We start from the raw sequence: 12546 nt of genomic DNA, 5'->3' as shown, positions 1-12546 counted from the left end.
CTTTTCCAATTCCATTTATAGTCATTGTGTCAATGACTTGCATATTGAAAGAAAACCCCATGATTCACAAGACATGCGATATCTATACCAAAAGTACATAAAATATGCACTTCTTCAATCCATACTTTTGAGAATGAATAAAATAAACTTTTTCAAAATACTTTATCAATGTTTAAATAGTATAGAGATTTATTCTAGTTATATTCTAGTATTTCACGGGTTTTTACATTACCTAACTTATTGTAATCAGTATTTAATAGTAGATATTAACAGCAAAATTATATGAATTTTCTGAGATAAGTCTGTGGAGATTAAAATACTAATTTATACTGAAACTATTGATAACACCTAAACATTTTTTTCCTTATGCAACTATGAACTTATTTAATTATTATAAAATAGAAAAAAAAAATTTTCAACAACATTTTCCAATTTATAGACTCAACAAAAATCAAAACGTACTAAAAACTATATTTAAGGTTTAGGGGCAAACTTGAGCATACCATAATTTAAATTTTTTTTGAGAATTTTGAAATATTTAAAAAAGTTGGACTTTTTGAATAAATTTATAATTTTACATTCTGAATTTTGTTTTGAATTTTAAATTTTCTTGGAAGCAATCGTGTTGCAAAGCTGTTTTATATCGAAGCGCGTTAACGCTGCGCCGTAGTTTAACGATTAAAAATTGAAAATCTTGGGATGAAATGCAAATGGAATTTCTACTTATTTTAAAATCTCTATAAAATATCTGATAATTTGATGTAAATATCTAATAATAATTTTTGACTACTGAATAGCATTTTTTTACTTTTCTCATTATGCTTCTCGTCAATACAAGTAAATTGTGTTCTGAATCATTCAAATCGGGTTCGTTCTTTCAAAAACTGACATACTGTTTTAGGCACTTCTTGCTCCGTATCTACGAAACGGCCTGACTTTCTCGGCCAAAAATAACCAGCACGTCTTCCGATCAATATGATTCGAATGTTTTTTAAATCAATCAAATCGGTTGATCCGAATTCTCGAAACCATCGACGTATAATTATATCCGCACACACATACGAACCAATAGGCACATGCACGCATATATACACCCAGACACACACACACATCTAAACATTATTTTCTAAGGTATGCCCAAATGCTCAGAATACCTTGAAACGAAATGATATATGAAAAATATATTTTCGTTTTTTTTACGAGTCCTCTAACTTCCTACGGGTAGTTATAGTAATTAGATTAAGTCAAACTAGTCAAACGTGGCATCATGCACAAGGCAAATTGCTGGAACTTACCGTACCAAAAATTATTATTTTTTAAAAAAACGAATAACATTTTTTAAAAAATTTTACTTCGAAAAAATTAGATTTTTGAGAAACTATAAATTTGACAAAAAAATACTTTTTTTTTAAAAAAAATTTGTTGAAAAAAAAATGTTTTCTTTATTTTGACATATTTTAGAAATTCTGAACTTTTTTTCAAAGCAATCGTACTGCTTTAACTGCACAGATACAAAATGTCAAAGCGCGTAAGCGCCGCGTCGCCGTCTAATGTATAAACATTGGTACGGAACCTATAGGAATGTAAACAAAATTTATACTTATTGTTATAATCTCTATAAAATATCTGATAATTTGATGTGCATATGTCTAATGATCATTTTTGATCGCCAAATGGCATTTTTTTTACTTTTTTTATTAGATCTCCGAAACCGCTAGACCTGCCTGCATGAAAATCTGATCAGTTCTTCATCTTGTCTATACAAGTAAAATGTTTTCTAAATTATTAGAATCGGACGCTTCGTTCTCTTAAAAACTGAGTTACCATTTTTGGCACTTTTTGCCCCGTATCTTCAGTACGGCTAGACCTGCCTCCGCCAAAAACTAATCAGCACATTATTCAAATCGTTTCATCCGTGTTCCTGAAATTGTCGACCAAAAATTTGTATCCGCACACACACACACGCACACACACACACGCACACACACACATACACACACACGTATACACATACATCCATTTTTTCGAAGGTATGCCAAAATATTCAGAAAACTTTGAAACGTAAAGATATACAAAAATTTTCATTTTCATTTTTTTTGCTATTACTACAACTTACCTACGGGAAGTTAATAATTGTAGATTAAGTACAGTTTAAGAATAAAATTTTCCAATTTATTTTGTAGGCAGATTTTTAGTTTTGTTGGTATCTATGTATATAATCTATAATCTTTCTAATTTCAATGTGTTTACCATTTGTAATTATATTTACTTATTTTATGTCTTTCATGTATGTTTATAATTAAAACTGAAAAAATTGCAAATATTAAATATAAATACTAATAAAACAAAATCTGTTAAAAAAATGAATAGAAAAATTTCATTTTTAAACAGTAATCAGAAGAGTGAAGACGTATTTTTTTTGTTATAATTTATTTTTGTTAATCAAGACTTTAAAAGATTTGTGGAAATAAATGAAGTTAAATTAATTGCAAAAATTATTATCTGTGTTAAAATCTTTCTTGTAAAGTATTTTTTCTGTATTATGAGAATTTCAAGATTGTTGGTGATTTTCACTCAGTCTGCGAGTTTTTTGTAAAATCTGAAGTCTAAATGTCTGTATTTAATTTGATGCAGCATGCAATTTGCTAAAAATCCCCTTAAAAATTACTGAATGTCACCTTTAGCAGAAGCTGCTCACCATGCGTTCAATTCAAACCGCAAAATTTTATGTAAAGTGATTTCGACTAAAGTCAAAATGATTTAGCATTTACTTCCTTACAGGCTCATAATTACGTAGTTTTAGATAAATAATAAAATTAAAACCAGTGATGCATGGCATCGTGCCATTCTAAAAAAGCAAATTACAAATTACGGAAAAAAGCAAAAGCTAATTACTGAAACTCTCCGTGTCGTAATTTAGAATTTCTACAAACTTTGAGAAGAAAAATTAGATTTGTTTTTGAGTATTTGGATTTTTTTTGTACATTACTGAATATTTTGGAAACATTTAACAAATTTGAACATTTTGTTGAAAATCATGAAATTTATATAAAATTCTGGAAATTTTTGTAAAATTAGAAAATGTTAATAATTTATTTTTAAAAGTTTGATTTTGGTTGAAATCTTAAACATTCTGAAATTTCAGTTGTTCCATACTGTCAAAAATGTCGAGGACATTTGTTCGAACTATATAAGTAAACCCAATACAAATCTTGATTGCGATTTTGTATGGGTTTCATACCCATAAAACTCGAAACAAAATTGGTACTTATTACACAAATCTCTATAAAATATCTGATAAAATTATGTGCATATCTCTAAAGTTTATTTTGGTCTGTCAAATGGCATTATATATTACTTTCCTTCTGAAACTCCGAGACCACTAGACCTGCATTCGCAGAAATTCCAATATTTCGTTACAATTCAGATGTTTCTTGAATCATTCAAATTGGATGCTCCGTTCTCTCAAAAACCGAATTGTCATTTTCACACTTTTTGCCCCGTATCGCCGAAACTTTCGCTAAAAACTAATCAGCACCTCTTCCCATCAATAGGAATCGAATGCGTTTTAAATAATTCAAATTGGTTATTCGTGCGCTCAAAATCGTGGACTGTTTTGGACAATTTGTATTAACACATACAAATTTTTTTTCTAATTGTAAGGTGCGCCAAAATGTTCAAAAACCTCTGAAACGTAAATGTAAGCAAAAATATTCATTTTCGATTTTTGAACAATTCCTATAACTATCCAACGAGAAGTTAATAATAACCTTATATGTGTAAAATATGTGTATGTAAGGCAGTGATTTCCAACCTGTGGGGCGCGCCCCCCTGGGGGGGGGCGCCATACCGTTCCAGGGGAGGCGCGAAGCTGTTTCAAAAATATTATTTTTAATTGCTGAGTAAGTGTCAAAAACAAATCAGCAAAATACTTATAGTACTTCTAAGAGTGTTTGAACTCAAAAAAGAAATTGCTATATTTCTTGCTGATAACGAAAGAGACGGAGCAATCTTGTTTTAGGACACAAAGTTCCTCGCAAAATTTGCGTATTTAGTTGATATTTTTCAAACACTTAGCGATTTAATTAAATCAATGCAAGGATCTCAAATTCGTGCTTTTGTTCAGAAAGACAAGATTACGGCTTTAATGAAAAAATTAGAACTGTGTATAGCTAGTATCAAATAACTTTATAACTTTAACATGTCTCCCACTTTTAAAATTACTTGTATTTCTGATGAAATAGAAGTAAGTAAAGATCTTATTATTATATCAATCATATGACTAGTCTACGAAACCAATTTTCGCATTACTTTATCTAATTACGTCCAAATACAAATGGATTAGAAATCCATTTGTCATTGAGAAACATGATGATTTTGGTCATTCAACAGCAAAGCAGAAAATAATAATTGATTTATCTAGTGATAGAACATTGACGCAGATGTTTCGGAACGAAAATATATTGTTAAGTTTTGGTTACCAGTAAAAGACGATTCTCCTACTTTGGAAAATAATGCTTTAGAAATGTTATTACCATTTGTGAGATCTTACTTATGTGAAACAGAAAATTCTTATAATAAATAGTTATGTTTGTATGTATATTTTTTATAATACTGTGTATTATTTGGCATAATTTTAGTTATATAAGTATATTTAAATTAAATTGTTAGAAAAATAAGAAGGGGGGGGGCGCAATATTTTTTTTATTCGAAAGGGGGGCGCAAGGAAGAAAAGGTTGGAAACCGCTGATGTAAGGCATGCGTATTTAGTATTTGCTTATATATGTTCAATTTAATTTTTAAATGCATAAATAAACATGAAAGGTTTGGGCGTTATGAAAGCAAAAAAGCTAAAGTATCAAGAGTCTAAAATTATATATTTCACATTTATTCGAAAATAATATCCAACATTTTTCTACACAAACCAAAGCATAAAAAAACACTAAATAGATTATTCTAAAATACTTATAGTGATAATATCATAATTATTGATACTAAGTAATAATTTATAAGTAATTACTAATAAGTTCGTATTGGGCTAAAATACTGATATTTTTTTGTCTTTAGTATACGGTAGACAATTGTAAAATGTTCTTCATGTAGTGCTATTTTCAAGAACAAAATATTTACAACTTTACCATTGGCAGTTTCAAATTTCCTTACCGTGAAAAACAAAAAATGTTATAATTATAATTCTAATAGAGCTAATTCGACGAAATGTTACTCAGAAATTATTGAATAAACAGTGCCTTGATTGATTACAAAAAATTGAATTTACTTCAGGTGCTTTCTAGAATTTTATACATTGACAGATATAAAATTGATGTAGAGTAGAGCGGGGCACATAGGTCTATTATGACTTCAAGCAATTATATATACTATCTAAACCAGTTGAAATACATCACAATATAGAACTCGTATCAAAAACAAAACTATCGTACTCTGTTCAGTAAAACTCCCAGTTAATTATAATTACTATATATTTCTTCTTCTGTAACTCAGAAACTGAAGAACTTTATCCTCAATACAAGTAAAATATTTTTTAAATCATTCAAATCGAACACCTTGTTCCCTCAAACTGAATTACCATTTCTATGCACTTTTTGCCTCGTATCTTCAAAACGGCTGGACCTAACTGCGCCAAAAACTATCAGCACTAATCTCCCCGCCAATACAAATCGAATGTTTTTTGAATTATTCAACTCGGTTGATTTGTGTTCACGAAATCATGTACAAAAAATTGTATCCAAAAATTATTTGCAAAAGATTTCATTTTGAAAGATTGGACTGGATTTTTAGCGATAACTATAACTTACCCCGTGGGAAGTTAAATAGTACACAAAAAAGTAAGTTAAATTGAAACTAGTGGTGTGTGACATCATGCCTTAAGGCAAATTGCTAGAACTTCCCGCACCGTAACGAAATGTTCGAGGAATATTAAAATTTTTTGAAATAGATTATTATAAATACTGTAACATTGTCAAATATTTATAAAAATTATATAAATAAATTACATAGTTGAAATTATATATTTAAATTATATAAGTAATTTTTAGAACTTTAAATAATATTTTTTCGAAAGCAATTGTTTTGTCAACACAAGCAGAAATTGAATTAATCAAATCGGATGATCAGTCTCTCAATAACTGCATTATTTGTACATTTAGCTCTGTATCTTCGAGCTTTAGCTCGGCTGGACCTGTCTTTCGCAAAAATTATTCACCACTTATCCTAATCATCACAAATTGGATGTTTTTTGGATCATTCAAATCACATGCTCCGTTCTTTAAAAAACTCGATTTCAATTTTCCACACTCTTTGCTTCGTATCGCCGTAACGGCTGGACCTGCCTTTGCCAAAAACTAATCACCACGTCTCCTTATCAATAGAAATCGATTGTGTTTTGATTCATTCAAATCGGTTGTTTCGTACGCCCAAAATTGTCGACAAAAAATTGTATCGACACATACACACACATCGATTTTTTTAAGGTATGCCAAAATGTTCAGAAACCTCTAAAACATAAAGATATGCAAAAATTTTCAATTTTGTTTTTTGGACGATTACAATAACTTACCGTACGGGAAGTTAATATAATAAAAAAGTAAATTAAATTAAGAAAAGAAGTTTTAAAACTGTATCAGTTCCAATACTGATGATAATTATTTCTGACGAATTACAGAATTACAGATTAAGGTTAATTATGTATACGTAAATGTGCCCATAACATTTATAATTTTGGTTGAATTGGTTGAATAATGTCAAAATTAAGACATTAAATATGTTTGTCCTCTGGCTATTTGTTGTTACTCAGTCTATGGGGTAAAAAGGGACAGATAACAAATTTTAGAAAAACAGTAAAAGCTGCTTGTTTGATACGCCTTATGTGTTGTGATATAGTTCATTTGGTTTAGATTTAGATAGTAAAATTATTTAAAATCAAATCGGAACTTTGTGCCCCCCCCTCTACCATATTTAATAAAATTATAAGTGTATCAATATTATTAATGTTTTTACTTAATAATTTTTGTTTTGGCTCTAAACTGTCGTTTTCATACCAAACATCGGAAATTAATTTGTCTATCTTAATATTTACTGATAATTATCATCAATAAATAATTTTCTTGACGTTTGGTCAGTAATGCTTTCTTAATGATTCTTTAACGCGATCCCAACTTTGTCTTGCAAACAAAAAGAAATTGCGATAACTCTCGAAATGATCAAATACATTTGCATTATTTGGATATTTTGAGGTTTGTGTATAATATGGTGACTGTCCATAACTCCCTGTGTATGCATAAATAGGTCTGTGACCAGGTTTTATATAACTATCTTGACTCACTGTTGGAATCGGTATTTGTTGAACGTCAACTGGTTTATTAGTAATTAGTTGCTCAGTGATGTTGGAAGCTAAAATTGGTTCAGTAACCTGTTTTTCGGTACTATTGTCTTCTCCGAATCGAATATCAATCTTTATTTTTTGAATTCCATTATTATCACTCAACAATGACTGATTTTTACCAGTCAAATCTAGAAGTTGTGTTTGGTTCAAATGTGGTTCCACGACTTGGTCCGAGTTCTCAGCAGTATCATTTTGGATGTTATTTCTTGTTCCTGTATTAACTGTTTCATTTGTAATTGGCGGATTTGTTTCAATGCTAACTATAGTAGCATTTTCTCCTCCAAATACACCATCTGTTTGCTTGTTATCAGAAGGTATATTGAATCCTTGCTGTTGATTTTTGGTGGTTTTTATGTTTGATTCAAACATTCTAGGCGAATCCGTATCACTATTGGAACTTGTCAGATTTGTACTATTTGCATTTTGGAATGGAAATAGTTCGTCAATGAGTTGTTGTACAGTTGTTACCATAAGAGTTGTATTAGACAATTGATTAAATTTTTCCGTTGGACTAATATTATCTCGTACACCAGAATTGGTATTTGATAAGTTTGTTCCAAATAAATCTTTGCCATTGGCTGATGCAAAAATGCTCATATCTCTATTATCAGTTGAGAAAATTCTATCAATCAGTTTTTGAACTGTTAATAAATTATTTTCATTATTTGTGTTACTATTTCCATCTTGTGTAATGTTATTAACACTATTTTGATCACCATTGGAGTTAATTGATTGCTCACTTTCACGAAATGGCGGCAACAAAACATTATTCACCGTTGGGTGGAGCACTAGTTTGTCACTATTTGGCAGATCACCATAATCAAAATCTTGAGTTTTATCTAAAATATCGTATTTATAGCTTTCATAGATAGTTTATGAATATTTTTACAAAAAAGAATAGCATATTTTGATACTTAGAATAAAGCTAAAGTTGTTCAATTAAAAATTCAGGTATGACCATACATATAGGTAGAAGCATATAATAAATATGATTAGAGAATATTATTTAATATAAAATTTGAAAATTATTTCTTACCTTGTGGATTAACTATTAGTCCTTGATTTTCGTTTATTCTATCTAAATTGTCATTGCTTGGTCTATCTGGTTTGGGAATGGGCTGCATCATATTTGTTGGCGCATTTGGTCCAGGAATTTGAATAAATTGTTGATTATTAATTGGCCGAGTTGCTGGTAAGCTACTAGACTGTTGTCCATTACTTGGTGGCTTATCAATTAGAACTAAAGGAAGTTTTACAAATTCTCCGCCAAAATCTTCATAAGTAGGTTCTTTTTCTTGTGGTCTGTTTCCAGCATTAGCTGGTCGTTGATTAAGAGATTGTTGATTATTAATTGGAATTTGTTGACTTATTGGAGGTCGTTGGTTTATTCCTGCATTAGCTGGTCTTTGATTAAGTGATTGTTGATTATTTATTGGAATTTGTTGACCTATTGGAGGTCGTTGGTTTATTCCTGCATTAGCTGGTCTTTGATTAAGTGATTGTTGATTATTTATTGGAATTTGTTGACCTATTGGAGGGCGTTGGTTTATTGGATATGGCTGGACAATAGGTTTCTGTTGGTGAATAGGTCGAGGTGGTCTGTTATCAACCATAGTGTGTAAATGTGGATTCTGGCCAAACTGATTTGGATAATGTTGCATGTTATGCGCGAATGGTTCAAAATAAATCTTTGAGTCATCTTCATCTTTCTTTTTTTGATTTTCGAACGAATCCTGATGAGGCGGCAAATAATTTGGATGTTTTGTTGGATTTAAATAATGATGATTTTGGTGATTTTTATGTGGATTTTGATGGTGCTGATGATATGTATCTGAGTGATCATATTCTCCAACATCACCATGGTTACAATCATCATCTTCAAATTCATATTCTTCGTCATCATTCCCATATCTATTACCAATCGGAACAAAAGTTTGAGGATTAAATGGCTGCGGCCTAAAAGGCTCAGGTTTTGGAATAAACGATTCCGGCATTAAAGTTCGCCTGATAAATTGTGGATTAAGTGGAAAAGGCATTGGCGCTTGTGAGTTTAATCCATTTGATTGAATAATTGAAGATGGTTGACTAATCCGATTTGGCCCTATAACCGATGATTGCAAGCCTAAAGGATTTGGCTCGATTATTGGTCGTCGTTCGTTAAACTGATTTTGATTGATATTTGATGATTGTAAATTCCCAAGATTTGATTCGAATGGTCTTTGAATTGATATTTGAGGGTTCAGTGGAGTGTTGAACACATTTTGATTAGATGGATTTAAAGTGAATAATTGAGGGTTATTGAGACTTTCACGGTTGTTCATGTTTTGTAAAGTCGATTCAAAGACTCGATCGTTGGCTGGTTGAGTGACAGAATTTTGCAACACCCGATTTATATCTTGAACATTTTGAAAGGATCCGAATGGTTTACCGCCAATTGGGCAGCATACCTGAAAAGAAAAACAAAAAATAGGGAATAAATTATATTTATAAAGACAAATAATAATAATGTTTAACGTATTTTTTTTAAAATAAAAAGTGATTTACATTATTTATATATTCATGATTTATATATTCATAGCAAGATATATGAAAATGTATTAAATGCATCTCATTGTCTAGTTTTTCGTTATTTGAGTACTTAATATGTTAATATGTAGTATTATTGAATAAATTTGTCATTGAGAAATTAGGACCATTAGCAAGTACCTACTCAATTTATTAACTTCCTTTATAGTAAGTTATAGTAACCGCAACAATATCGAAAATAAAAATGTTTGCATATTTTTAACTTCCCGTAGGATAAGTTATAGTAATCGCAAAAAAATCGAAAATAAAAATTTTTATATATCTTTACCTTTCGAAGGTTTCTGAATATTTTTGCATACCTTAGAAAAAATGGATGTATGTGTGTGTGTGCGTGTATGTGTGTGTATGTGTGTGTATGTGTGTGTGTGCGTGTGTGTGTGCGGATACAAATTTTCGTCGACGATTTCGGGAACACCGATCAACCGATTTGAATAATTCAAAAAACATTCAATTCGTATTGATAAGGAGACGTGCTGATTATCGTTTTTGGCGAAGGCACGTCCAGCCGTTCCGAAGATACGGGGCAAAAAGTGCCATAAACGGTAACTCAGTTTTGAAGAGAACGAAGCGTCCGATTTTATTAATTCAAAAAACATTTTACTTGTATTGACGGAATGAACAACTTGTAAAATTTTGGGAAAGGCAGATCTAGCGGTTATGGATTCTCAATAAAAATAAGTTAAAAAATTGGCATTTGGCGGTCAAATAAGTTTATTGTACATATGTACATCAAAGTATCAGATATTTTATAGAGATTTTAACAATTTGTACCCATTTTGCGTAAACTTTTTTGGGTTCCGTACCAAAATTTTTAATTTTAAAATTCATGTATATAGTTCAAACAAATATTCTCGAAATTTTCGACAGTATAAAATAACCGATTTGAATAATTTAAAAAACATTTGATTTGTATTGATAAGTACACGTGCTGATTAGGTTTTGGCGAAGGCAGGTCTGGCCGTTCCGAAGATACGGGGCAAAAAGTGCCAAAAACGGTAATTCAGTTTTTAAGTGAACGGAGCGTCCGATTTTAATAATTCAAAAAACATTTTGCTTGAGTAGATGGTGTGCAAAAAATACATTTACAGAAAATTTATTGATTATGAAAATTAAAAAAAAAACAAAATTTTCAAATAAAATAATCAAAATTTTCAAAAAAAATCAAAGTTTCAAAAAATTCAAATTTTCGAAATTTTTCAACCTTTAAAAAAAACTAAATTTCGAAAAATTAAAAAAAAAGAATTAAAGAAAAATCGAATATTTTTAAAAATTTCAAAAGAAAAGAAAGAAAAACGAAAAAATCGATTATTTTCAAAAATTTCCCAATTCTCAAAAAATCGATTATTTTCAAAAATTTCCCAAGCTTCGAAAAAAATCTAAATTATCAAAAAAGTACGGAAAAAGGTACGGGAAGTTCCAGCAATTTGCCTTAAGGCACGATGCCATGCGCCCCACTAATTACGTTTAAAGATCTTCTGAACATTTTGCATACCTTAGAAAAAATGGACGTATGTGTGTGTGTGTATCTTGTACGAATCTATGTTTGGATACAAATTATTGTCCACGATTTCGAGAGCACTGATAAACCGATTTGAACGATTCAAAAACATTCAGTTTTTATTGGTGGAGAAACGGAGAAACAAATAGTAAAAAAAATAATAAATTCAGTTTAAAAGAGCGAAAGATTTGAATGATTCCGAAAAAAATCACTTATATTAAAGGAATAAAAAATTTATTGATTTTTTTGGAAGGTAGGTGCAGCGGTTTTAAAAATTCAAAAAAATCAAAAATATTTTTTTTTATATATCTTTACGTATTAATTTTGTTCACATTTCTAAGGGTTCGGTAACATCGTTTGCCCGTTAGACCGCGACGCGTCGCTTACGCGCTTCGATATTTCGACTCTATGCAGCTATGCAAAATATTTCAAAATAAAGAAACTTTTTTTTTCGAAAAGTCTTTTTTCCAAAAATGTCACTTTTTTCAAAAGTTGTAACTTTTACTTTAACTTGTAATTTGTAAAGTTTTTCAAAGTTTAGAAAAAAATTTAATCTTTTTTTAAACAAATAATGTTTGGTACGGTAAGCAATTTGCCTTAAGGCACGATGCCATGCATCACCAGTTCATATTACTTTAATGTCGTTAATAAAAACGTTTGTGGACAGTTGCAATATAAAAGAATCATAATATTTTGAAAAAACGCGCCGCTAGTTAAATGTCAACGCTATTGGCTATGTGCGAAGGCATGGAAGGGGAAGTCAAATCGACCGAAGCGTTCGTAGTGGCTACTTTGAGCATTAAATGTAGCTATTATAACCGAAATTTTAAACAAAAACACATGAAATATTTGTTTATTTCAAATTTAAATAAGATAATTAAAAATGAGCCACCAAAGCTGTTGTGTAGTGGATTGTAGAAATACCGGCAGAAAAAGTGACTGCAAATTCTATTCATTTTCTACAGCTAAGTGGAAAGAAAATCAAAGGAAAAGTGGATAGCTGCGGTTAGAAGAATAAAGTAAGTATCATAACCTTATTGTTATAAAAATTCAATTCGAA

The 12546-nt window shown here is 30.2% G+C and overlaps 1 protein-coding gene across 1 annotated transcript; it reads right to left on the bottom strand.

The window, feature by feature from the left end:
* Positions 1–7135: 7135 nt before the first annotated feature.
* On the bottom strand, positions 7136–11471 carry LOC113383654 (putative uncharacterized protein DDB_G0282133). The gene is made up of 3 exons (XM_026621906.1): positions 11451–11471; positions 8439–9849; positions 7136–8241 (listed from the first exon to the last, which is right to left on the bottom strand). The coding sequence occupies exons 1-3, from the start codon at positions 11469–11471 to the stop codon at positions 7136–7138; spliced, it is 2538 nt and encodes an 845-aa protein (XP_026477691.1).
* Positions 11472–12546: the final 1075 nt, after the last annotated feature.

This window comes from Ctenocephalides felis, unplaced genomic scaffold (assembly GCF_003426905.1).
Source record: "Ctenocephalides felis isolate EL2017-DRISC unplaced genomic scaffold, ASM342690v1 CF-g0.4_SCAFFOLD_03570, whole genome shotgun sequence".
In the NCBI taxonomy this organism is placed as follows: Eukaryota; Metazoa; Arthropoda; class Insecta; order Siphonaptera; family Pulicidae; genus Ctenocephalides; species Ctenocephalides felis.
The sequence above is the reverse complement of the archived record's forward strand: the minus strand, read 5'-3'. Positions and strand labels throughout refer to the sequence as shown.

Bases quoted from the DNA above. Each gene is read 5' to 3' on its own strand.
- LOC113383654 (XM_026621906.1), bottom strand. From the start codon at position 11,471: ATGTTCAGAAGATCTTTAAAC. The intron at 9,850-11,450 runs GTAATTAGTGGG...TTTTCTTTTCAG, and splicing joins TGTTCAGAAGATCTTTAAAC to GTATGCTGCCCAATTGGCGG. The intron at 8,242-8,438 runs GTAAGAAATAAT...ACGATATTTTAG, and splicing joins ACTAATAGTTAATCCACAAG to ATAAAACTCAAGATTTTGAT.